This window comes from Pelmatolapia mariae, linkage group LG3_W (genome assembly GCF_036321145.2).
Source record: "Pelmatolapia mariae isolate MD_Pm_ZW linkage group LG3_W, Pm_UMD_F_2, whole genome shotgun sequence".
NCBI lineage: Eukaryota > Metazoa > Chordata > Actinopteri > Cichliformes > Cichlidae > Pelmatolapia > Pelmatolapia mariae.
In genome coordinates, this window is record NC_086229.1 from 81,957,176 (window position 1) to 81,985,026 (window position 27,851).

Genomic DNA, 27,851 nt, shown 5'->3' on the forward strand with positions numbered 1-27,851 from the left:
TATACTGATTAGTATTGCAATATCTTTTTTTACAACCCTTTATTTTAACAGCACTTTAATCTGTATTGCTAATTCCTGAACACTTAGTGAAGTCCTAAGACTTACATAATACTTTGATTTTACAGAGCAGGAGTTCAGGCAAGGTGAAAAAGAAGGGAACAAGAAGTTCTAAGACTGATACACTTCTGGTCTTTTCCTCTACGGCTAGAGGTGACAAGGCATCTCTTGTATTTCACCCCACGCAGCACCACTGTCCCACTGAATTTGTCAAGGGAAGCCAAGACATTTAGCTGTCTTTTAACTTCTCTTCCATACCAATAGGTCTCCTGAGATATAGCCTGAGGAGGAGGGGAGTCTCATTCTGGTGGAAAACAAAGTCTAGAGTGTGTCATCCTGTCTGTTTGTTTCTGCTCGGCTTGTTTCCCAACTCCGGTATGTATTTGGTGTCAGTGTCTGTTTGTAGCAGAAGATTTATTGCAAAACACTTTGAAAAAATGACAGTCTTTTGGCTCACACTTTGTTGTGCTGTTGTACGGAACATAAAAACGTGTTATCCTCACCTAATTCCATCATTTCTGGTATCTATTATGACCCGAGGCCTGTCTCGCAAAGCGGGATTAGCGGGTAGGCGAGCTAACTTTGGGTTTAACCTTCACTGCTTGTCACAAAGACGTCTCAAGTTCAAACCGCGCTGTGTTGCAATGGCTGCTAATGCCACAGATCAAACCCCTGAGGTACTGTTTTATTCTGGGACCATTGATATACATGAACAAAAAAGGCCATCTCTTCAGCGATCAATTGGGAAGGAAAAAGGGAGACACCATTCCTGCGGGGGCCCACGGCAGATATAAAAATACCGTCTTTTTATGAAAGTGCAAAACAGCTCAGAGAGGTGTCTTTAGAAGATGAGTTAGAAAGATGTTCCACTTTAAGCACAATTAGAAATTTCACTCTGCCTATAAAACAGGGTCTCCTTCCAAAAAAAATCCATAGCTACTTATTATCAGTGACAAATTTAATTTAATAGTTCGTATTAATAGCTGCTACAATACTCTGCAGCACTCCTGGCAGTGATTGGTGCAGCACATTTAAAACCTGTCACTGCAGTTATGACATACATTAAGGGACATGAAGTGAAACTATTTAATGAAGAGCAATTATAAATGTAAAATGATCTGTATATTTGACTGAAATTACGCTCCAACCAAATTGCTTTGGTTTTATAAGACAAGCTATTCCGTTTATAAGCAATGAAGTGAGAGCATGTGATGTTTTTTTTCCATACTTGTGATTGATTATATACCGCTTCTGTGTTTTTAATTCTTTTTTTATTTTTTATACCTTGCTGAATTTTATTATTTTATGCTCCTATGCAGCCTCCTAATTTCCCAACTGGAGTCAACAGTTCCATCATATCTTTTATTAAATATACTGACAGCAGGTGTTAGACTGCGTGCACAGTTCTCACCTCTTTCATGTGAACTTGCATCACGAAGAACACCCTGGGTGTTTAAAAAAAAAAAAAATATATATATATATATATATATATATATATATATATATATATATATATATATATATATATATATATATATATATATATATATATATAAAAATGAAGGGTATACCTTCTTGAAATTCCACAAGAAATGCTAATACATAATGAGACAGCAGAGGCCATTCAAAGGTGGATGAGACAACGATGTTCTGGCTGGCAACATCTAAATGTTTAACATCTTTGTGAAACACAAAGTCAAGTCACGACACTTGAAAGGACAGGTTCCTGTGACGTATCAAAGAAAAACGTATCTCCGAGACGCACATCAGTCGACGTGTACCGGCGTCAGGGGGCAGCGCATCTAAAATAAATTCAATCAACTTTTCAAGGTGACGTGAGAAACCTGATTGTGTGGTGACAGTGTCAGCGGGGAAAAGAGTGGAAAAGGGTCTGCAGTGATGCAGATGAAGCATCTTTTATCTGTGCTGCTTCCCTTGCTGTCATTCTCCAACTATAAAACCAGCGCCTGCCTCCTCCCTCCCTCGTCTCTCATCTTTGTTTCTATGGCGCAGATACAGTATGTAGCCATGATGCATAAAGTTGCCTCAAATAATTATAATTTGAATAATTAAATATAATTTAATTAAAATAGGGAATTCAATAAAAAATCATTTTGTGCACTCAGGTCTCCATTAAAAATGAGACCTTAATCTGAATAGAAAATTACCTGATGAATAGAGGTCATAGAGGAGCTGTTAATTAAAATATCCAAAATTTAAGCAGATATCAGCCTTGATGGGCAGCCAATTTTACATCTTTTTTCTTTTCCTGTTGCTGCAAGCACAGATTTTAAGAACTGATGCAATTTTTTGGGGGGTTCCTGTAACATCCAAATAAAGACTCAATCCAGTTGCTGCACCGCTGCACAAATAAGCTTCACGCTACATTCGCTTCCACTGCAAAGTCCCTAACGGGAGCCTCGCAGCCTCAGCCTCCACCACCAGCCATCCAGCTTTCACCCTCTTCAACCCCCCCCCCCCCGCCCTCAACCATCTCAATGAGCATGTACATGGGAAAATTAGGTCCATGTCTGCACTCACAAAAGGCCTGTTCTTGCTTTATATGCAGCACTTTGGAACATGTTTTAAGCAAATGGCGAGAGGGCGGGGCTGTAAGCTACTCTCTTTTATGGTATAGCAATCACTCCGTGGCAGCTACAAGCACTTTCCTTAAAATCACACCTTGGTAAGGAACGGCCACGGTCCAGTGGTCTGAGAAAGCCATTGATGGAATTAAGGCTCATGAATACGAATGCAGCGCGCGGCAAGTGAGAGCTCTCCCACTGTGTAATATTGACATGCTCCCTGGTCAGAAAATAGCCTGGCATAATTAGCTTTCACAAGCAAGTACGGGGTCAGCAGGAGAGGCCACTCTAGACACCAACAATACCCTCAACAGGAACATGTTTGCCACTGAAAATGAGTGCGGTGCAGATCTTCAGTTGGCAGCACTATTATTCTGTCTACCTCTACAATATCAAGTGTTATTGATATAGTTATACAATACAAAGACTAATATGGCCCAAAAAATATCAGGTTATGTGAGTAAATGAAATAAATATGAAATGATATGAAAAGTTCCTAAAAGCTGTCTAACTATAAGGTTGGATATAAAAATATAGACAGATTCAAAGCCTATAAACACACCACAGACTGTATATTAAAGACAGATGTAGCCTCTGTGACATCTGTGATAGTGAGATCCCGTCCACTTAGCATTGAGCTACAGGATTTTGCTTTTGCCATCTCTGTGTTATAAGAAGTGAACGTGATAAGTGAGGAGTGTTACTACGCTCTCGTTAGCAATGAGACTCTAAAGGGGAGAGTAAAACTACATAAACATCATGTTGTATTGAACTGAGACCGTAAACTTATTAAAGTGTTCCAGGTGATAGATAAAGGCCTAAAGGGTTGTTTTCCCATAGATTTCAATACATTTTGTCAATAAAGTTGATTTAATCTAAAAGAAAGCTAGTCAGAGAGTATTTCTTTTCAGGTAATTATGCAGCTTAGCCAAAACAATTTAGAAAGAGTATGTGTCAGCATAGCTGAAATAGTGAAATTTTAATATTTCAGTCTTGTGTGGTTACTTGTAACTGTGGCACACAGGAAGAAATGGGATTGTCAGAACTGCTGGAAAAATCATTGGTCGACAACAAACCTCATGAGATAAGATAAGCCCGGTCTACTGTTGCCGACCGAGAATGCCCTCTTTATTTTGATGTAATGTCCTCAGGACGACATTGCAGGATACTTTGCTAGTAAAACTGCAATTAGCATGCTAAATAATAATGTGTGATGTCTGTGATTTACGACTTGGTGAATAACAATCTTAGACTAATTTCGACTAACAATAAAGTTATTTTAAGTGTAACAATCTGACGTTTTTAAAAAGGATTTGCCCCCTGCTGGTCATTAGAAAGAATGTAGATTTAAAGCACTTCCATCTTTTACATACAGTTTATAAAACATGACAGACCACAGACCATAGATCAGGGGAGTCCAACTCCAGGCCTCAAGGGCCGGTGTCCTGCAGGTTTTAGATTTGTCCTTGATTCAACACAGCTAATTTAAATGGCTAAATTAAGTCCTCATCATGCCTTGAAGTTCTCCAGAAGCCTGGTAATGCACTAATCATTTGAGGTGTGTTGACCCAGGGTGAGATCTAAAACCTGCAGGACACCGGCCCTTGAGGCCTGGAGTTCCCCACCCCTGATTTAACACTTGAGTAGAGACTTGAGATAAGACGTGAAAAACGTTTTGTATGGTAGTCTAAGCATCATAAAGGCACAAGGATTCCCAAAAAAGAGCAAGTGGAAGGTCAGAAACATCACAGAAAGCCATTACGCAGACAATGTTATCTGTGATGGTTAATGACTAATTAATCTGATGGTAAAATAATATTATTACTAGTGATTATCAGAATAATCTTAATCATGTTGCTCACCTAAGGGAGGAGGAATGTCAAATGAGATTCATCTATTGTTAGAAATATAAATAAGTTATACGCAGTCCCCCAAGACAGGAATCTCCTGCTGAGGTTTTCTATGCGCGGTACTGGAAACGCGTAGAGTCCAAGTGGTACAAACTCTATGAATATTCAGCACACTGGAATAGATCAAAGGGAATTATGCAACTGTGCTATGAAACATTAATCACCAGAGAGTGTCATCAGTTTTCGAGCTTCAAGATTGATACACTATGTTTTCCTTGTGTTTTTTAAACGTGCACATTGATCTGGTAACCAGAGATCAAACAGAGTGATAATTGAACTATTTTATACCGATTAGTATTTGAAGGTTGTGATGATTCAAAGCAAAAACATTTGGCCCATATTTCCCAAGAATCGGGCAAAATTGAGCTTGAGATCTTTTAATATAAAGAGGAAATGGGATATGAAAATCTTTAAAGTGCTTCTTTCATTTCCAGATGTATCATATGTTCTCGTGACCGGCTGGAAAATTCATAAAACAGATACCAGAGACCAAGATACCAAGAAATGTTGAGATTATATTGAATCAAGCTACTTTTACGGAGCGGGCTTCAAGACTGTGGGGAAAGGCAGATGTGGAACGGCAGGTATTCCTGTGAATATCTTTCTAAAAGGCATTTGGAAAACGAAACTTCTAAGGCATTGTGCTTGGTTGGTAAGAAAACAGTAAAACAAGAGTATCTAAGAGTAGCTTTTCACCACTGGATAAAGTGCTTGGACAATAAATAAATGATGACGCTGAGTACAATTCTGACCTGGCTATGTTTCTTCTAGACTGAAAAAGACCAAAGCTGTTAATGCTCAATACTGTCCATGTGCTAAGCATCCAACAGTGCAGATTTTCAGCCAGGAAAGCTATAAAGCCTGGTGCAGCAAATCAGCGTAGCATCCATGGAGGGTAGATGTAGTAGGCCAGGCAATTTTTATCACTGGTACTCATCATAAAACATCATTAAACAGGTAAAGAGACTTTCAGTAATTACATTTTCCTTTATTCTCTATTAATTGATGAGCTTGACCTAAGAATGGCTAATTATCCTACAGTATTGATCAGAACTGAATCAAACTTACACGCAACGATAACTTGGGTCTGCACCCAAACTGTGTTCAAGAATATATTTGCTGGTTTTTTTCCAGCAGCTCTTACTGAGTTTTTAGTTTAACTTGCACAAAATGATCAGTCTTCTAAAAAAAGGTAAAATAAAAAGAAAATTCTGAATTTTTAGACTCAGCATTGGCTCATTGTTTATGATTAATATGTCACAGCTATGCCACTGATTGCACAGCTTAGAGTCACAGGGCCCATGCTTGTTATCATCAGGTGAGAGGTTTCCACAGAGAAAATGAAATACTATTTCTCTCATATGTCACTGGACTGTGGGAAAACGCACAAAGTGGACAGGAAGACCCTGCACGAGCAGAAAGTTCAAACCCTCTTACCAAGAGGTGACAGCGGTAACCACTGGACCACTACAGTACAACTTTCAGATAAAACATCTTCATCCATTGGAGAGATTTTTTGGTAAATTTTGCAGATTCAGATTATAAATAGCACATTTGAGCACAATTCTAGACATTTCCTTTTGGCAAACTGGAATTGGGGTAACCAACCAGGTAACCACTAACTATGAGTGGATGGGACCAGGCTAATAAAGCAGATTCATCCTGAAGGTGCTTACTATGTGCCGCCATTAGAGAATTACAAAGTAAACAAGGTGAAACCTCACCCCGTTTTGCTCCCTTGAACTTGTCTCGCCAAGGTTAGAGGGCGTGTGTCATGAATGTAGATCCTGCTCCCCACGCCCTCGTACAGCGCCGCAGAATTTTGATTGCGGATGCTCATTCATGCCCATCCTCTAAGCCCATTAGAAAGAAAAATTACGTGACAGACACAAAGAAAAAGAATCACTGAGGTAAATTTTTAAAAAAGAAGCTTAAGACGAAGAGGAGTTCTATGGAGTCAAAAAGAGACTTAAAATCAAAGAGTAATTGAGAGGACAGGGAAACGGGCTGAGAGGTAGTGAGATAGTAGGATTAAGGTGGGAAGAGTATCTTGTAATGCCGTGCTGAGCAGCGACCTGAAGACTTCTCGGCCGAGCAGTCTGAGCCGTCCTCAGTACCTCAGCACGGCCTAAACTCACAAAGATGACTGACCTTTCAGCAATGTCAAATGGTGATTACGCCAAGTGACAAACATCCACATAAGCCATTTTCACACATGCGGCGCAATCCTGAACTTCTGAGAGAGGTACATGTGAGAAAGCAATTCTCCAACAAAGTACACGGGACGTCAGATTGCACCTATGTGAGAATAGCTCAGCTAATAGTAAGGAGCATTCACCGAGTCCTGCACGCAGCTCCTTCACCAAGCTATTTTCACCCTTCTGAAGAGGACCGTTTCTTCCTGTGTGCCACATGTGAAAAGAAATATAACCTAGCCTGATTTTCCTCAAACAGTTTCCAAGGACAAGTGTGTAAATGTTTAAGTTCACTCTTTAAATGTGCATGACAAAAGCTGGCAGATTTGTACTACATTAGAGGAAAAAGAGAAAGCTGTGACCTCTCATGACCAAAGTGAAGGTAATTCTTGAAAGCCATCAAAAGCAACCAAAAAATCAAACCTAATCAAAGAGAGAAATATCATTTATCAAAGTTTTTTCGATGAACACTGAAGGTCACTGCATGGAAAAGCAAGAAGATAGACAGAGATGCGCGATTAATGTGATTATACTGAACTCAAAAAGGTTGGGGAGTTTACATCTAAATGTCAGTGACATTTACATTTATGAAAGTCCCGCACCAGTGATAAACACCTGTTCACCAAAAGCTCAGTAGAGTCAAAGTTTTGGTGAGGAGAATCGGTTTAACCAACACCGAGAGCTGGCCTGAAAGGACCTGATACAAGGTATCACAACATAATCATGACGAACAGCTCTAGACCCTGTGCAGGGAGGGTGTTTCTTAATGCAGCTGTTATTGTGATTAATTTACCAAAGGGACAGATGAAGTGGAATATAAAAAAAATAAAAGAATGTAGTGATTAATCACGACCATCACGGCGAGTCTCATTTTACTACCCTCATACATTTTAAACAGCTCTGTCACAAACACAGTGTGTGAAAACGAAGTTGTTCCCCTGGAAGTTCACGGCGACAGCGTGCGAGCGCGCGAGACTGAGGGCAGGTAACGAGCCTCCCGACTCCGTGGTAAAATATAAATGAATTATGTCCCGCATCACATCGAGGTTCGCTTTTGTTTCACTTAAGTGATTAATAAGGCTGGATTCAATTAGATACGCTTACTTTTATATGCACCAGTATCATCGCCACTGCCAACAGACTCAGTTTGTTTAGGCTGTTTATATGATTGCATAAACTGACAATTTCCCGCAATAATCCTGTTTACATGACTACACAGAGCCGAGCTGTTTATTTTTGTTCTTAAATGATAAACTGTCTGCTCACCCCTATCAAATTTAATCAAAACTATTACAATTACAATACTGCTGTATAAAATTATACTGCAATTCATTTTTTGGGGGGGTGGAAGCGAAGGGGGATAATTAGAAGCGCAATGCTATTTTTTCTTTTTTTTCCCCTTCGACTAGTTGAAAGGATGGTGATGACTCACGCAGCTGTTGCCCCTCATAACCCAGGGTTTTTTGGATTTGGATATAGAGGCAGGACTGCTGGGAAAACAGTCCACAGAGACAGGAGAAAAAGATCTTTTAAAGTGGCTTAGTGTTATACTGAGTTCCTTAGGATGTCCCCATCTCTAAAAACCCAATCACTTGTAATGCTCGCAAACTTAGGGTCCGTGTCCATAGGCGGCATTTTTGGATTGCTTTTTTTTTTCCTCCCGGAAGCACCCATGACCTCATTTTCAGCCCTTACTGTTGCTAGGTTACAAAGAACTTCATCCTAAACTATCTTCTTTGAAATTTTCTCCTCTACCATCATTTACTGATTTAATACCGTTAAGTTTCATGTGTAATTGGAGTCAATCCTTTGGGTCTGGTGGGTTGTGGGTTGGGGCCTGCATGGCTCGGGCACTTTCTGAAGGATGGGATCTGGAGAATTCAGAGGTGAGTAAACGTTTTGGACTCCTTCCCATCCATTATTTTACCAGGGGGGAGGCCAGTGCTGTTGAGTGGTGCCATTGTGCATTGGGGTAGGCATAGTGTGCAGCAATGTTTAGGTGGGTAAATAACATTCATAGGAAACCCAGGGTTTTCTAGGAAATCTAGGCATTGTAATAGGATAATCAATGTTATCCATTTTAGTAGTTTTACACAAATCATATTTTAAGATTTGGACACACTAATCTAAAAAACTGTCATCATATCAAAGTTTTTAAATTGCAAAAATGATAAACTGATGGGATGAAAGAGCTGCAAGAAGCTCTCAAATTCATCCCAGAATCAGCATCAAAGGATGTTGTTTTTATCTTGGGGGAGAGAGATGAAGAATACCCAGCAAAGTTATTAAAGGTCAGTTAAAGTTGCATGCCCTCGCTATGTTGGAGGAAAAATAAACGGATCCAGTGCTTTAGGGCAAAACGAAGCTGTAGACATCAAATGTGTTGGCTACTCCCAACTGCCAATTAAAAAAAAAAGGAATACCAAAAAGAGAAAAAAAAGTGATAAAAAAAAATGGTGGAGCGCAGCGAAGAGCAAACATCAGATAGGGGGAAGGAAAAAGCCGAGTCGGCTCCCTCCACTCTGACTAAGCACCTGCTCCTGCCTGAATTAGCCCTTTCTTTACTGTTTGGACTCGTCCAAATGAAACTCACTCCCCTCGTTGACAAATGGACCAAAGCCTCCCACTTCCACTTTTTTTAACACATTATAAAACCCCATGTTTAGTGAGGCACCACTGTGACAGCTATTAATCTGATAGAACCCAGCTCCAGCTTCCAGGCTTCCTGTGGGGCAAAGGATAATAAAAAAAAGAAAAACATTGCTGAAAACTTCCAAAGTTCTGGATTCTCCTGGCAAAGCTTGTAGGGGCATAATAAAGTCTATGGGGTATTCATCTTGGAATCCAAAAGCGGACACGGTTACGGTAGATTCAAACCACTGGCTTGGTCGTGTCAATCCGCTCTTTTATCTCCGTCTCCTGAGAGTTACCAATTTTCTCCGTGTAGGGAGATACTCTTAAACATTTTTTTTTCCCTCACGCAGGCTTCCTTTTCCGTCTAATCACCACAGAGTCTCGTATCGCCACGTCTGGGAGACCCGGGCTTACTCAAAAGGCCGCCAGCTTGAAATTTATTGCAGCTAATTGGCCAAAATTGAATGCGGCAGGTTCTTATCAAAGACGATTGGAGTGGGGTTCGGAGGCAGGAAGGCTGAAAAATGAGACAGGATAATGAATGTCAGGTGATGTCATCCAATGCGGGAAAAGAATAGAAAGTGGAAGAAATAAAGCTCTTTGATTTAAAAACTCTCCATGAAAAGAGGGTTACGCCGGGGCAGGCGGCAAACAAGCACAGATGGAAAGGCGGTTTGAATTCCTGCAGTAATCCAAAGAAGTTCTGAATGCGTTTACTGCGTCGCATGTTTGGTTTACAGTAAAATGGAATCTTTATCTTCCCTTTCTGTCAGAGCTTTTATTAATACCCTTTTTGCATATTAACGCCGGCTGCAAAGAAGAAAAAAAAAACCTCCCACCATTCTGTATTTGCTCACGCTATTACAACAGGCAGTTGTCTCCCGCTGTGCTCATCGGTCATGTTTTTGTTCTGTAATTGTCAGGTGCTCAACACATAATTGTATCATGGAAAAACAGCCTCCAACCAAGAGTAAGCAAGACAAACCAATGACTCCTGCATAAACAGAGAAAAGCTGGCGGAGAACACTTGTAGTTGAGAATGAACAACGCCAAATATCGCCTCGATGCAATCTAATAAAATATATATAAACCTATTTCTTATGTGAGTGGCCCGTTGGGAATCAGATCAATAAAGGTAGTGGATCTATATATGGATATACAAAGTGCTACAGTGCTTCTTTCTTATTGAATCTGCCTGATTGAACTTAGCAAGCGAGGAACACCTGGGTGATATTCTGACATTAATGCAAATGTAAATGTATTAAGTCATCTGACAGCTCTTTGTTTCGGGAGTTAAATGTTTATGCAAACCCTGATTTTAAACAACACGGGCCACTTGTGGTACGGCTTTAAAGTCGTGCCTGAACAATGACTGTATTACGCTCACATCTGCTCGGCATTATAATCGCTCTCGATGCCAGCAGCAGCTGTCTGTTATATTAAAGCTTCATAAATACTTAAAGCTACTTGTGCCGTGTAATTTTGCTTGCTTTTCTGCTTTCTTTTAGCGTTGCACTTTCATCAGAGATATCTTCACTCTCTAGTTTTTGGCCGAGGGCCAAAATCACCCAATCTTAGATTTCTTATAATGCAACTTGATTTAATCTTTCATCAGCTCATTCTGCCCACCTCTTTCAAAGCTTACACCTGCAGTTTGTCATGCAGGGTTTTCCGATAAAAACGTTAGGCTCGGTCCAGGCTCAGATCACGATCATCACATCGAGAGTTATGGAAGACACTGTAAAGCTGTTTCACAGGGAGAGCTGTACATAAACAGCGTGGACTGAGTGAAATTTAATACTGACATCATGCTGGGGTTTTTTGTTACTTTTGTTTTTTGTACTTTCAGGGATATAAGTATAAGGAGACATTTACTGTAAGTAGATGTAGACAGCCAGAAGACTTGACCTGTTGACATACAGTACAGTACAAGTCATGTATTAATCCTTACTTTCATATATTTTGTTACGATAATGGAAATTAGTTACCTAGACTTATTAAAATATATGCAAACATACATGGAAATACAATGTATGAGGAGAAACAGAATTTGGACCATTGTAACAAGCTTCAAAGTCAATATTTAGTTTGACGACCTTGATTCTTTACCAGAGAATGAAACCTATTAGTCAAGCTTTCTTGTCATTTCTTTAAGTAATAGTTCTCCAGACTTCTTGAAGGATATTCAAAGCTCTTTTTTTCCAATGCTGGCTGCCCTTTGTTCTGTTCTCTATCGCGATGATCCCACACTGCTTCAGTAATGTTGAGGTTCAGGCTCTGGCGAGTATTTCATTGTATGTTTTTCTATCCAGGTATACTTTTACTGCATTGGCAGTGTGTTTAGGATCATTGTCATACTGAAAAATAAAGCCACAGCCAATCAGACACCTCCCAGATTGTATTGGATTGTGGCTCAAAATCAGATGGTACTTTTCTGTGTTCATAATGCCATCAGTTTTGAAAGGATCCCCAGTCCCACTGGCTGAAATCCAACCCCAAACCATGACACAGCTTCACCCATGTTTTTCAAATGACTGTAGTCACTCACTTTTCCCACCTCTCTCCTGACCTCAATTGCTCCATAAGACTGGTTGCCACTAATTTAAAGTCCAGTCTTTGTGTAAATTGGCATACTTCAGGTATTTGGCTTGTTGACAGCCACCCTTTTCACTGAGACCATTTCTGTTGAGGCTTCGACGAACAGTAGATGGATCAACTGAAAGGCCAGATGCATCTCGCAGGCCCTGTGTTAGCTCTTTGCTGGATTGTTTTTTTCCTATTTCGTAAAGACATTATTTCCACTGTTCATCTGCTACAGGTATGTCTCTTCAGTTTTTTCAGCAATCTTCAGCAAGAGACTCCACACCATGGACAAGCCAAGTTTTCAAGTTAATAGCAGCCAATGTTCAAAGAAAAACGTTGAAAGATCTTCAGAAAGCCTGGAGAACTCTGCTTAAGACCAGTTTAAAAAATTACAACAAGCCCAGCTCCTGAGGGCTGGCTCAATACTTTTGCACAACACTCGGTTTCTAATTATTTCCTTTTTGACAAACAGCTGTGATGATCAAAGTATTGAAGCACATAAGGATAAAATCAAAAACAATGCCAAGGGTTATGAGGCAGATACTGCAGTCGCCACCCTCTTTGCTGAGGGGATATCAGCACAGATGTGCTTGTTTTTTAAGCTATTAGGAATTACAGGTGCTAGGTCTGTGTTTTGTAAATATCACAACCAGTTAGCCTGAATAACTAATCCTCATTTGGTCAGTGAAGAATACTGGTTCTTTAATCTGACGTTAAGCAAAATCAGTTAACAGGAACTGGTACTTTAAAGCCTTCTGAAGGAAAAAAGGCGTCAGCATGTTTCTTCTCAGCGTCTGCACTTTGAGTCCCACGCACGGCCCATTTGCCAAAGACTACGTGTTTTCTTCCAATAAATCATACGTCCCTAATATCCTCCGGAAGCCGATTCTTCAGTTAATCCCACTCTCCTTCTCAAACAAATATCTCATCAAATCCTCCAACGCTGAAATAAGGTCACAGGAGAAGGATAATGAGAACTGCTACGTATGGGGAAGATCATCGTCAAAGGCGAGAGGATCCTCCCATCTGCTTTCCGCTCCTTATCCCTTAATCACACTTGTCCCTCGGTCAGCACGAGGTTCCATCCGTCATTTGTCTCACGCATTCCCATCCAAGTGCGCTGGGATTGTTTGTTTTCCTCCTGCACGTCATCAACATGAAGTTTGTCAAATGTCAGCTGTCATGCGGCCGGCGGGGTGAAATCACAGGTTGTGTTAATTTAGTTTTGCTGTTCCTCGCGGGACTTATCACGCTGTGACATCTATTAACCTTCATCGTTAGTGTCATGTGCACCAAACACAACACGCTCCATGTCAAAAATACATTTTGTTCTTCCGTTTTTTTGTTCTGTAAAATGACAAGTGTGACGGCGCAGTGGTGCGAAGGATCCCAGGGAGGCTACAGAAAAGAAATCAAGTGCATATGGAAGAAAAAAGACCAAAAACAGATCAGAACATGTAGGTGTTTAGATGTGTATGTGTTGAAAGGGAGGGAGTTGCTCCATCCTGACCTGCTTTTCTCCTTCAGGGGTCATGCACAAGCCTGCCACAATGCTATCAGCTGTCCCTTAAGGTGGCTGCTGAGGTCTACTGAGATATAAGGTGATATATAGCTTTGATATAGCCTGTAATTACTTGCCGTGAAGGCCACACCGCCTTCGGGAAAAGAAAAGGGGAACACACAAAAAAAAAGGGTGGAGAGAGAGACGGAGAGACAGAGACACTGGGGCTCTGATGAGAAAAGGGTCAGTCTTGTTTGATAGCACAAGTGGCCAGCCTCTCCAGCGATTTCACACAGGGAAGTGGCACTAGATGTATACACGTGTTTGAAAGAGGGCAGATTCAACAGATACCTCAGCTGCAGAGAATCGCCTGTGAAAGTGTCCCACGGGGGAACGGCGATGATTGCAAAAAAATCACAGGCTGCGGCGTGTGTGCACACACTATGCAAATGGTGTCAAATTGTGCTAAATTAAAGCTCGGTACCATGTTTCAATTACAGTATCATTAGCCTCCATCTAGCTTTCAGCACAGCACCACCTATAAGTGGCATGTTTATCCAGAGGCTATGGATTCTGCACATCCGCAGTGTTCAAAGCACAAAAGGGGGGGAATAGCTAATGAAAGAGACCCATTCATTTCACCCTGTCACAGGATGGTGCGAGACAACCTTCATTTCAAGATGCATTACCGCGCTCGCGAGCTCAGTGACGCGCTATCACTCACATACAGAGTGCTATTAGCTCTCGCTTAAAAGACTGTAATGGAACCAAACACCTTACCAAAGTAGCTCTTTTATATGGCTTTATAAGTGGGCTAAACTGAAACAGGTAGAGTTTGGGTTTGATAGCTGAATAACAATGGGGCTCTTCTTAGTGGTTGGTGAAACGGGTGGAGGAGGGCTGAGCTGGCTAAATGTGTGTTGACAGCACAAGCGAGCCAGTGACATGGCTGCACTTTTACCAGCGATGGACGCAAGCCTGGCACACAGACTAAGCCTGCAGCAGCGTGGCTCATCTTCAGACGCTACGTGAATGCTAACCACAGGGCTCGCCGGTCACCACGACTTAACTGGTGCCAGCAGGAGAGGCAGGTGGTACACAGGCCATAGTGGGATAAAAAGAGTGCCGAGTACCACAAGAGGAAAATAGCATGAGACCATTCACAAGTATGCCAATTAGTTTTTAACCAGATTAAGGCGACTGTGTTACTAAAACCACTTCTTCAAGTTAAATTGAGAGATTAGAAAGATTAGGTTAGTCAACATTTTTTCCCCTTAGTCAGCCGCCTACATTTGTTTCAACAGTCCGCAGTTTTAACAGCCACAACATAAAACTATCATTCATCAGCATTTTATACATGCAGGAAATTCAATCAAACTTCAGGAAAGAAAATAAACTTTGATCACCTAGTTTCTCTAGTATTTTTTCCATTGACTGTATGTTTTTCTATCCAGGTATGCTTTTACTGCACTGGCAATGTGTTTGGAATCGTCGTCATACTGGAAAACCAAGCCATTGCCGATCAGTCACACTCCAGATGAAACATCAAAAATCTGACAGTATTTTTCTGCGTTCATAACTCAATTCTAATTTTGACATGATTCCAAAATGCAAAACTTTCCAAAAAATGTCCAATGAATTCTGCAGTCCATAAGACCTGTTGCCACTGATTTTCAGTAATTTGGCATACCTCAGCTTTTTCCCCCCACCGTTTCCCTTCCTTCCCTTCCTTAAGCTTCTTGACAGCCACCGTTCCTCTGAGACCATTGCAGTTAAAAGGACTGCACTGAAATGAGCTAATGTTCAAAGGAAAACTTTGAAAGGCCTGCAGAACTCCAGCAGAACTATTGCTCAAGTCTCGGAAGCAAAGTATAAAGAACTGAGACTTTTGCACAGTACTGTACATCAAGATTTATTTTTTTTAGGAAGTGTCCCTGTGCTCGCTTCTAGGTCTATATTTTTATTCTTGGACTCTACTACTCTTTCACCTTTTATTTAAGCCCATTCCCATTTTTTAAACAGAAGGTTTGAAAAGAAAATAAGAGGGAATGCTGTGTTTGTGATGACCATTTCATGGGTATCCCCTCCCTTTGACATTTTAGTTGCAAAAGTAGGGAAAACTATCTAAGACTGATCATTTAGAGAAGTTTTTGCTTCACAGGTTCCTGACATTGTTCTTATTATTTGCAACTTTGGCCATGTTTCCTATGAGCGTTCAGGACTTTAACAGTATATACATGATAATAAAAGAAAAAGCCAATATGTCTCCTTTGACCATTTGCTCAAAGCATTTGAGGAAGTGTTATACACTCTAAAAATGGAACAAAAACTTTGATTTACTGACAGATGGTGGTCATTTCTACACAGAACAAACTCAAGTCAGCTCTAAGTGAGTCAGAGTAAGTTTCACAGTTGGTCTTGTCAGCACCAAGCTGTGAGAGTGTTGATCCCCGCTGTTCTTGAGGACCACAACTGCAGCTTTAGGGAATACCATTTATATCAAACATTGTCCATATTTCCAAGATGCCTTATAGATTGCATCACTCTGGCTGAAGTCTAAACAGTGTTTTGTCATACTTCAGAATGAGAACGCATCTTTGGGGTTTGTGGGGTTTTGAATAATTAGCAGAAAGGTTACGCAGGGAATCAGATATTCGTTAGATTATCTGTTGGAGTTTAACCAATAACCTATTTTACTGACTCTAAGGCAGTTTTTGACAGGCCTGTTGCATTTGTTTGCTTCGCCCGTGTATTACAACACAGACCTGTATGTTAATTTATTATGTTATTCTTTTTGATGCCTATATAACGTCTTCTCTTTCTTTGCAAGCTACATATTCATGGTATAAGACAATAAGCCAATAACCAGCCACAGGCACTATTAGTGTCATTGTTTACCGAACATATATTTAAAAGACATGCATGACATATTTAATCGTTTATAAAAATGAATCCAGAAACAACAACGTATGTGTAACGTACACGAAATATCCGTATAAGCATATCCGTAACGTATACGTAATGTAGCTGTTTGAGATCAGCTGCCAAACACAATATATATAATTTAAGGACTTGAGTGTTTTAAAAATTATTCCCAAAAGTTATACAGATGTGCATGTTGTAAATTTCATTCAGATTGATTAAGTTATCTAGGAGGAGTTGGCGAACAGACGTACACTACGATTATAGTAAGACACTTTCAGCACTACTAGTCCGTTATTACGTTAAAAGAAGTGCTGTTCAACACAAATGTTTCATTCGTGGTTCTTTAAAAATAATATATTTTTAATCTAGCCAAGTTCTGTATTATGTGTGTTTTTGAGGCCTAACAAATTAGCTCGGTAATCAAATACCTCATGAAAGCCACAATCAGGGGGAAATCAGGTTACTGGGAACCATGTAAATGCTCTAATCACACTATTACCTTGTTTGGATTGTTTCCAGTGATTAGGCTATGGACAGAGACAGGAAAGTATGAGGTGAAGAAGGAACATCCAGCTAAAATATTAATTAAAGAGTGTGCTCGCATTATTACCGATGTCAAGACACTGGAGATGGAGCAGACAAGGCAGTGAAGAAAAAAAATATCAGAAACCTGAAGAATTCCTGTGCAAATGTCTGAAATCTGATTAACGTGAATTCATTATCGTCTAAAAACAGAAACAACACTAAGACATACATCAGACTTTTATTATTTTTAGTTAGTCAACTAAAAAATAAAAAGACATGAATATCCATAATCTCTCTGTCCTGGCTTTGGCCTTATCTTTGTCTGTTCTAACTGCTTGTTTCTGTTTCAGGCTCATTTTCCTTTTTAACCCTAATGAGCTTAGCCGCAGGTGCCTAGCAACGCCTGTGACAGCTTGACAATGAAATAGTCGGAGGTGGCCGTTCATTTGTTGTGCTAACCCCCGCATGCTAATGCTTAGCTGTGTCACTAAAGCCACGACCACGTCCCTTCTTTGCCACCCTCCCTCCCAGTTCCAATTCATGCTACCCACACCTTTCATCCACTCAGCAGCTTCCTCTCCCAAGACAAAGTGCCCTGGCTCTGAATCAGGTTGTAGTTCCCTTTAAGCATCATTGAGACACCCCCGGTAGAAATGAGATGCTAAAAAGACACACTTGTCCCTGCTACTTTATGCTAGTTTTGTGTTCTTGACAGTTGCAGGACCCGTTGATTCATTCCTGCAGGGATTTTCGTCTGAGTGGGCGGCTCGGAGAACAAAGGAGCTACAGGGTGCATCAATTATCTGACAACATGTTTCAAACTACCTCGTTTTAGCATCGGCTGCTTTTCACACAGCTGATTATCTGAACTCTGTGTTACCAAACTAAAAAGCAAAGAGCAATAGTTTGATAAAGCCCAAAAGTCCATTAGTATTCTCAAGGGGCCGTGACCAATCTGGGACTAAAGCTCTGGAAATAAGTAGAGGTGAACATACATTCAGCTTTGGAAATAAAATGAGGCAGACAAAGTCAATGCAGAGCAGCAATTTAGATAAAGTCCATCGCTTCTGAGTGCTCAAGGGTGTTTTGACCTCAAAGGCAAGGGAAACCATGCTTAGAATGATAGCAGATAGGAGTTTTTATTCTGCTCTTAAGTGCTGCAGTAAGTCAACAACACACCAAAGACTGACTATATGTATATTCACTCCGCACTCTCCTTGAGCTCCCCGTTCACTGCTTTCATACAACTTGCTTCAAACACTGAAAACTTGTTTATATATTGCCTTAATGTTAGCAATCTATTACACGCAAAAAGCCGAAGTACAGTAAGAGCATCTTCCCTCTCTGGCCTGACAAATAGGCCTCCATGTCCCGGTTTCTGCACAACAGGCTCATAACTCTGAAAACAAAGCTCACTTCTGGCAGTGAAACTCATCACACATGTTTCTTCTGCTTTAACAAATAACCTGTTCATATTATTTGTAATGATCATTGATTTGTGTCAGTTTAAATTTATGGCTGGCACAGATTAGCAGCCAGGTATGGTGAGGTTTGTGGTTAATGCTGCTTGTGGCTCACTGGTTTTCTCAGTCAAATTAATCCATAACAGAGAAAAGTGCATGCACTATACCAGCTGTCCCAAACCTTTTTTGCGCCACGGACCGGTTTATGCCAGACAATATTTTCACGGACCGGCCTTTAAGGTGTCGCGGATAAATACAACAAAATAAAATTAGTACTGGTACCGAAAAAAATAAGATTTATTCATAACACACGTGAAAAGACCCAGGAAAACCGAGTTAACGATAAAAACGATAACAAAATAACGCTGAAAACCGATAAAAACCCTGAAAACCATACATTTCACACCTGAGCCTCAACTCTCGCAGCCCGGTACCAAACGACTCATGGACTGGTACCGGTCCGAGGCCCGGGGGCTGGGGACCGCTGCACTATACCATACCCTAATAATCTGCTCTGCCTTCATTTTGTGGCTTTGTTAACTTGGAGCTCTGTTTTCTACTTTTAACAAATCTCAAGGGCTGGTCCTACACCAGACCCAAATAGTATTGAAATAAAGTGTGTACATATTATTAGGAGTAAGTAAAATATATTTAAAAAGCTACTCTGTTAAGAAAACATGTTTCAAAAAGAAGACATTTTTAATTTCTAATTCAATATCAGCAATCCTCAGGTGTGAATTAAAGTATTTCTCATTAACACAAGACTGGTTGATTATGTTTTCAATATATGACAATTATTTAACAGCAAAAAGCAATTTGTGTCCTCTGAGCATGCCTGTGTGTGAACACGTACATATTCATGCATGCAAATAGTCTCAAGCTAGTATTCTGAATGGGAGCCCAAACAACCTATCATTATTATTATCATCATCTGCTGTGGTCAACAATGCACCTTTAAAATGAATGCATATAAAAAGACCTTGCATTGTGGCCCTGGATTTCTTTTAGCGAAGCTGCATAAAAGAAAGAAATAGACTGGGAAGGTGTTTGAAAATTTTTTTTTTCATCCAAGGATAGAAAAAAACATAACTATACTGCATCTATTATGCATATTTTTCAATCGTCATTATGACCCTTTTCCACCACAATTCTTGGAAACGGTGTAGGAGGGTTTTTGGATCTTGTCATTTTGTTGTAAAGCTAAGTATGTACAGTTTAGACTACTTCCTATTTAGTAGACTGCCCCACAGAGGTCTACTGTCTCTTTACAACATCCATCATTTTGGAGAACACACTGCACGGTTAAGTTTGTAACCCACAATGAAGTAGAAGCTAGCAAAGTAGGCTAATAAGCTTCCAGTGGGAAAGCGGTTATAGGTTATTTATATCAGCTCCCGCTGAGTCATCTGTAGCTTCCATAGACTGTATATAAAATATGGATGTAGCCTCCAAATTATCTATGAGTTTGTCTTCTAGCATTATGAATACTCAGCGTTAGATTTATGACCATTGCTATAAAGGTTTCTGTGGACAGATGTGACGCTTTTAGACGGAAAAAAACTAAGTAGAGTTAGCTTGCTAGCTAAGCTAACGCTACCACTTAGCTAACACTAACAGTTAGCTTGGCTAGCAAGCTGCATCCATACACTCTATAGATTAATTACATAGACACTAATAGGATCTAATTAGTGTTAAGAAACATACAAATAAGATGCTAGATTTTCACTCAGCAAATGTGACTTCATAGACTTCCCACTTTATTTGTCACATAACAGCATTTAAAATGGTTGGTTCTCCAAACAGACCCAACACCCATGAAGAAATGTAGTCCAGTTACTTGGCTCTCCTGACCTAAAAACTAACAGGCAGAACCATCTACAGCCACCTGTGTTTGCATTAACCTGTCAGCCCTTAATCATGTACATTTTAAGCGTCATAGAAAATAAAATGCAGCCATGAAAGGGATAATTAGCTACAATCATTTTCATCCTAAACTATAAACATGTTCGTTTGTAGAGCAGGAAACTTTAACACAGACGTCTATGGGGAAGTACTGTTTTTTTTTTTTTTTTTACTTCATCACTTTTTAACCTGGTTAAGTCCTCAGTGTAAAATTAGGTTTCTTAGCAAAGCTGATTGCTTTAATTCAGCTTGACTTCTTAAATATTAATTATATAGCCGATTAAGAATATTTACTACAATTCATACAAATTTATGTCCGTACCTTTGAGACATGATCTTGTATGCATCTGGAAGGTAACACCGTGTGTTCTCCATCTGTGCTGGGTCTGCGTCGCAGATCTTATCATCAGTGCGGCCGTAGTTGGCACTTTCGATCAGGATGACGTCAGTGCCCGGGCATCGTAGCTCAATGGGGTAGCTCTCGCACGACAACTCCCTCCTCACCACCGCCATGGGGATGGGTGCTCGACTGAAGGCTGAAAGAATACAAAATAAATAAATAAATCAGTGTGTGAGAATTTCCGTTTTCTTCTTACCGGTGAAAATATTTCTACAAATAAGTGTTAAAGCAACTTCATCCTGCAGTTGTGGTTAGCTCAGACCTGCATTTTTAAAAAAGTGTATACTACTGCAGGAAAATACAATCAAAAGGTCTGACACAGAGGCATAGGTGAAGAGGTTAGCCACCCTTTTCTAGAGAGTGTGGGTGGTTAGGACGCTGCTTGTTTGGAGTGGGAGGATGAGCGCTAACACAGGGGCCCCGGAGAGGCCAGGAGCTGTCGAAAGAGAGAGTAGGAGATTGACACAGATCAAACATAAGGAAATGGACACGGTGTTTGCTTTTGGCTGTGAGAAAATAAACATTCATTACATGGGCACTCAACTGAGAAATTAGAGACAGGCAGAAACACAAAGGCAAAGGATCCACGGCAGTGTGGCCCAAGTAAATTGTTGAAATTTCCCTCTAGACTAAAATCTATAAATCATAAGAAGCGCCGCATTCTTTGTTTTTAAGGTGAAACAATGCCTTTCAGTTAGACAACACAAAGGCGAGAGACAGGAGGTCAAAAGGTGGCCCTGTGCCTCAAGCCAAAAATGAGAGTCAAATTGGCAAAAATCTGCTGTTTACTGCAGAGCCAAAATGGCCGGGAGACCCCAGTGAGGCTGAGAGGCGGCCGTCCAAAGGTTGCCATTTTTTCCCTTTCCTCTGACACAGGGGCGCGAGCACGCACGCACATCTGCGGAGGCTCACAGTCGCGCACGAACACGGCATGTGCAGAGCAGTCTGGAGAAGTTCAGTGTTTACAGCGCGAATAAAAAATGAGCGAGAAGCGTAAACATTGGCCTGAGTGACTGTAGGAGGACTGTGGCAGTTACGGATTTCTATAAACATCCTTTCAGACGAGTGTCTGAACTGAAAAAGCCAGTGCTGGATGACATGGAACACAGACATTCATCAGGGAGGACAGATGGAGAAAAAGAGGCACACGGAGTGAATCCACATGTGAAAATGAGAGTGGGTGATACCACATGTATCTCTAAAACTCCAAACGTGGCCCCAATGTGTCACTCGTGTGTGTTTGTGACAGTATGTATACAATAAAGAGCTATGTATGAATGTGAATGGAGAAAAGCGCTATGCGAGTGCAGTCCATTTACCACGAGCTCGTTTTGACCTTGGAAACAACAACAGCGACAATAATCTCACCACAAGGTCCTTTTAATCATTCCTCTGGAGCCTTCAATCATCTCATAAATACATCAGCAAATCGAGTGCAACTGCTGCAGATACAAGAAATCTCCATTTAAAAAGCTCAAATGGGAAAAATTCTCACTTTTAAGGTCACACAATTGAAAACTCCTGAAAAAAGACAATTAATGAAACGATCCACGTCAGTCTAATAAAAACTATAAAATCACAGTTATTTAAATCCATGATCAGAGAGCGTACCTGTCTGTAAAGCACGAACCAGTGTTATTTGCTAATGAAAATCATGGAATAGGTGATAGCATACAAAACAAGATAACTGAACCTTTTGTCACACATTCAGTTTTAAATATATATTTATGGCATCCATCACCTTGGGTGTGAAGCGGCAAATGCTTAAGTAATAAACAGCTGCGTCTGAGATGTGTGAAGTGTACAATTTTCATCCATCGCTCTCTCGTTTTTCCTCACCCTTGCAGCCATCTCATTGTTTGGTTGTGATTCACACAAGAAACAAAGCAAAGCACTAACAATGACAGTTTTCTGACGGAAGTTACATTCAAGTTTGTCCAGCGCCGTGCCGCCGCGCACGGCTCGTTTCTTTCTTTACCAGCTCTTCCCAGTACTGCCGCTTTATTGAAGTCAGACCGGCTTATCATGTTTAATTACATATCTTAAAACAGCTAGGCGCAACAATGTCGAGCTGACACTTCATGTAATCTCAGACGGATTGGTTGATGTTGAGATCAAGGCTCTGTGGGGGCCATACCATCTGTTGCAGAACTCTTTGTTCTTGCGTCTTCCCTATGGTATCGTGCCATCGAATGCAAATATATGAAATGTCGCAGCACTGAACACTTTAAAAATAAAAGACATTTTTAAAAGTAATGTAGTGGTGGGTGTTTTTTAGCCAGTGGAATAATGCAAAACCTGATACCTTTGAGTAAATGCCTTTCTTTATAACCTAAATCAAACAGCTTAATACAGAACCCTGCCAGATTTTTGTGGATATAATTGTATTACTGTGCATTACAGTAAGGTAGATTTACTTAATTTACTGTATTTTCACAGTGAACTTTCATGGAATCCACATTGTGCAGATACAGTACTGTGCAAAAGTCTTGGGCCACCCCTCATTTCTTTAATTTGTCCACAGAGCCAGATTTTTTTTAAAGTAGTCTTAAGCAATAGTTCCCCAGGTTTCCTGAAGTTCTTTCAAAGTTCTTTTTCATTCATTATCAGCCCAGATCTTGACCTATGAATCATTCAAGCATAAAAACACATCTAACTCAAGGGAGGAACCAGTGTTGTGTCTACACACAACCGACAATTTAGCAAAGAATTTTAAATTGTATCTTTAGGCACTTTTTTGCTATCAGCTTGTTGCAAAAACACATTTGTTCCAATTTATTCAGCTGAGTCTGTGAAAAATGCCAAAGATAACACAGTTTCACAGGAGTAAAATTGTACTTTTGAACCAACAAGGTGATTTTTAAAGAGCTATTAACTGAAAACATGGAATATCTAAGCATGGATTGCAGTGTGTCCTTAAAAAATGGAAGAAACTGGACTGGAAATGTCCTTAAGCAATAGGAAAAAAATCCAGAAAAGACCTGACAGAGGACCTGAGAGCTGCATCTGAAAATCGGTGGCAACAGATATTTATTATTTTTGGTTCGAGTCATCATCAACATATACAGCGGTCTATACTTATGAAAAGTACAGTCACATTTTGATCCACCATGTAATCCCATCTGGAAAGCATCTGATAGGCTGTATTTTCCAGCATGAGAATGATCACAACCACGCTGCCAATGCAGTAAAAACATGCCTTGGTAGAAAATCACACAATGAATGCTATCAGTCATAGACGAGCCTCGCCAGACCTCAATGTTATTGAAGCAGCCTGCGATCATCTTGATAGAGAACCGAACAAAAAGGCACCCAGCATCCAAAGAAGAGCTTTGAATGTCCTTAAAGAAGCACGGAGAACTATTCCCGAAGACTTCTTGAAGAACTTATAAGATATCTTGCCTAAGAGAGTTCAGGTTGTCTTAAAGAATAAAGTTGGTCAACCCAAATATCGACTTTCAAGCTTGTTAGAATTGTCCAAACTCGGTTCTTTCCAATAAATTGCTGCACCTATTTCCCATTTTCCCAGTGGAATATAAAGAAATGAGGGTTGGCTTGAGACTTTTCCACAGTACTGTGTACGTCCCATAATAGACCATTATGCCGTATTTATGTAAGAGGACACAATCTCTACCATTAGCAGTTTAAAAAGTCATCCAAGTACCACTTTTTATCTTTCCCTGGAGCTAAACAGAGAAAACACAAAGACACACGGCGAGGTGAAACAACAAAGTCCCTCATTATTGTGTCATTTCATTTTGTCTCATAAATCATTCAAGCCCCAACACAGTAAAGCACTCTTGCCATTGAAATATCACAGATTGGAATTGTTATATTCAGTGGCGATGAAAGCCATCAATTATCTCCCTCTTAATGGGAATATTTATTCCACCCCCTGAAAAGCACCGCTGTGGATCACACCAAACTTCTTTGAAAGTGACAACAGCAGAGCAAGGGGGATAACACGGGATGAATACGGCAGGTGCACTTAGCTAAATGTCGAAAGTGTAATTGACTTTGATTGAAAAGAATTAATTGTTTATTTATCCTCCTGCTTTTAAGCGTGCACGCTTACTTTGAGAGCTGCCTCAGTTAAAAAAAAAAGAGGCCCTATTGAATAGTCTGCATTAATCTCGATAAATACGATCTCATTGATTTGCTATGAAATCTTAGAGTCATTCTCTCAAACCTCGTAGCAGCGCTAAGCCAAGGGCTCAGTTGATGCCAGCATCCCCCCCGAAAGAAACATTAAAAAAACATCAGAGAGCGGCGAACACGATGCCGTCAGCATGGGCACCAGCAATCCCCTAATGCAGGCGAGTAAAAGCAGGCCAGTGATGTCTCAGATTACCCAGCTAGTCAACAACTGTAGTGTAATTACATTTGTGCCCGGAGGCGGTGATTGATAGGGCTCATATTCCTCAGGTGCCAGAGCCATCATCTTGCCCTGCTTGCACGTATCCCCGTCTACCTGCAGACATCATTGTCAGATCTATTGAAAATCGAAATAGTCTTATTGAAAGTCCATCCTCTACCCTAAGCTCCCAAGTTCTATTCACTTCATCTCGCTTTCCCTCTCTTCAACTAATAGAGGTGTATTTATATGCAGTGTGGATCTCTTTTCTCCACTGCAGATTCTCCCTGGATAATTCCTTTGACAAGAGCTCTGCTGAACATATATATATTATATATATATATATATGTATATGAAAGAAGTGATTTGGGGTAAGCAAAGCATAAAGGGCTGGACACTTCTACCGCCTTCATGCGAGCAGTGTTTTTAATCACGATGCTTGCAAATGACATAACTCACAAATGAATATTTCAAAAATTGCAATTACTCACCAAAAAGGGCAACAGAAAGGTCAGACAGAAAAATGGTCATTTGGAAAATGTCGCACCCCCGCAGAGCTTTTAAAAATCACTCCGAGGGTGGGGGCTTCAGCCTTCTGATTGTGGGTTTGCAAGTGGCAAATACAGCTAAGAAATCTCGCTGTTAAAAAGCTGATTCTCGGGTCACTGACACTGAGCCCAGACCCCATCGCCTTCCCACCCGAACCGCGAGGCACTGAAGAGCAGACAGAGAACGATGACATTTAAAAGTCAGCACTCGTAACAAAACTGGGGTCCTTCGGGGGCTTGTTTTCCATTTCATCTCCCAAGAAAACATGTCAGGGAGGCGCGATTAAGGTCGACCACCACACACATTTACAATGAACCCCCCCTAACCCCACCAAATGAGCCACCATCAATTGGAAAAACAGATGTCGGGGACATGTGTGGCTCCTAACAAGAGAGTTTTAGATCATTTCGCAGGCTTCAGCTGAAGAGTGCAAGCTCATACGCGGGAGATAATTTGCCAATAAACATGTGCTCTACAATTAGGCAGAACCTGGCAGAGAGCCAAATATGTTCCTAGTTTGTTTTTTTTAAAAAAGGGAGAAAAAGATGTTTAGGCTATGAATATGTAAGAGTTTAACATTTTATTCTTAAAAAGAGGCTTGCTTTCAGCAGCAGACAATTTAAATTGGGCGGGGGGGAGTTTGCATTCAAATGAACTCTTGACTTCATTGAATTAATTTAAGATAGATGGAGGAGAGGGGAGGAGATGGCGAGGGAGCTGATTCAACAGATCAAATGTCTCGTTTTCCACCGAGAATCACTGGATGGGTCCGGCCCCCAGAGCTAGTGATTAATTAGCGCATGAATCTGGATCCTGTTATTTGATTAGACCAATGGGAGCCTGTCACACCGACTTCTTAGTTTGCAAAAAATGACATTTTCTGGTGGGCATGAAGTTGAAGTGGTTGGGGGGATGGAATAAGTCGCACACACACATACAAGACTGCTTTTCAGTGAATTGCTTGGGAAAAAAGGGAAAAAAAAAGGATAGCTTCTTCAATAATGCATGAGGGATTATTTATCTTGAAGTGAGAAACAGTTCAGGCAAATTGTTCTCCCAAATAAATTACGTTTACATATGGCCCAAGGCAGGAGAAATCTCAAAGGCTTTTTTTATGGGGGTGTGCAAAATTATCCAGGAACTGAACTGTCAAAGAACTCCGCAGATGGAGCGTTTAAGAGAACGGCATCAATAAAACATGGTTTTTGTGCTGAGCGTGAAAAATGCGAGGCTCGAAAGCGATCGAGGCGGTCACACAACTTCCGGGACAAAAAAAAAGTTTTTGAAACTTGAAAAACAACAACAACCCCAAAAAAAATGGACTCAATAAGGCGTTTTATCGAAACCTGCAGCCGGGATGACAGATAACACCTCCGTAATGATAAATCCATGAGCCCACCACGGGAATGATCGTGACAAACTTCTCAAATCGACTTGATGGCTTTTGACACTGACCAACGATGCCGCTAAGCACAATTAGCATAACTCATTGTGACAGCACCCAGACATCCATTCACCACGCCAAATGAACGAGCCATTCATTTTGCCTCTGCTCCCATTCAACGGCGCACGTTTGAGCACATTAATTGGCAACACACCACGAACTTGCAAATTCCAGCAGAGGGGCAGTGGGGGGGAAAAGACTGATGGTGGGGTTTTTTCTCATTTTCAGTGGAAATCTGCAAACTGTCAGTCAAACTGGCCGTGATTGCCCGAAGCGAAATGAGGTCCTCGGTGTTAACAAATTAGTGCTGGTGGATAGAGATACGGTGAAGATGTAATAAACTACTCCAGCTTATTGGATCGGCCTCCTCACGTGGTGATGATGTTTTTATGAGAAGCCGCGTGCAACTTCTGTCTGACGCAACCCACGGCGCAGCAATCACTGGAAGTGATTTTCTTCTTTCCTACCGCAACGCAGTATTGACACAGTTCAAGTTAATAACGGCAAGAGTTAATAAATTGGTCACTAGGTGGAGCGAAATCTGCAGAGCTCAGCAGCTTCCCCTTCTCTCTGTGATATACTTCCAGCAGACAGAAGCCTTATGTTTGCACACGCCGGTAACAAATACAAGTGGCTCATCACTCCATAAAGGCTTGATTCACATACTCAGAACATAGAGGTGAAGTGTCTTTCCATCCAGCAAGCACTTCCATTTAATTAATCACTACTTCAATTCATTAAGTGCGTAACCATGACAAGAAAAGAATGAGGAAATGGGAAGCAAGTCCCATTGAGGTCTTGCGTTAAAAAACACTTTACTGTGT

The 27,851-nt window shown here is 40.7% G+C and overlaps 1 protein-coding gene across 14 annotated transcripts in view; it reads right to left on the bottom strand.

Moving 5' to 3' along the window:
- The window catches only part of LOC134624900 (adhesion G protein-coupled receptor L3-like), a 265,399-nt gene that overhangs the window by 148,606 nt on the left and 88,942 nt on the right, over positions 1-27,851 (bottom strand). For all 14 annotated transcript variants that reach the window (XM_063470031.1, XM_063470027.1, XM_063470024.1 and 11 more), the window contains exon 4: positions 20,603-20,816. In XM_063470031.1, coding sequence (XP_063326101.1) covers positions 20,603-20,816 — 214 coding nt within the window. The remainder of the gene's footprint in view (positions 1-20,602; positions 20,817-27,851) is intronic.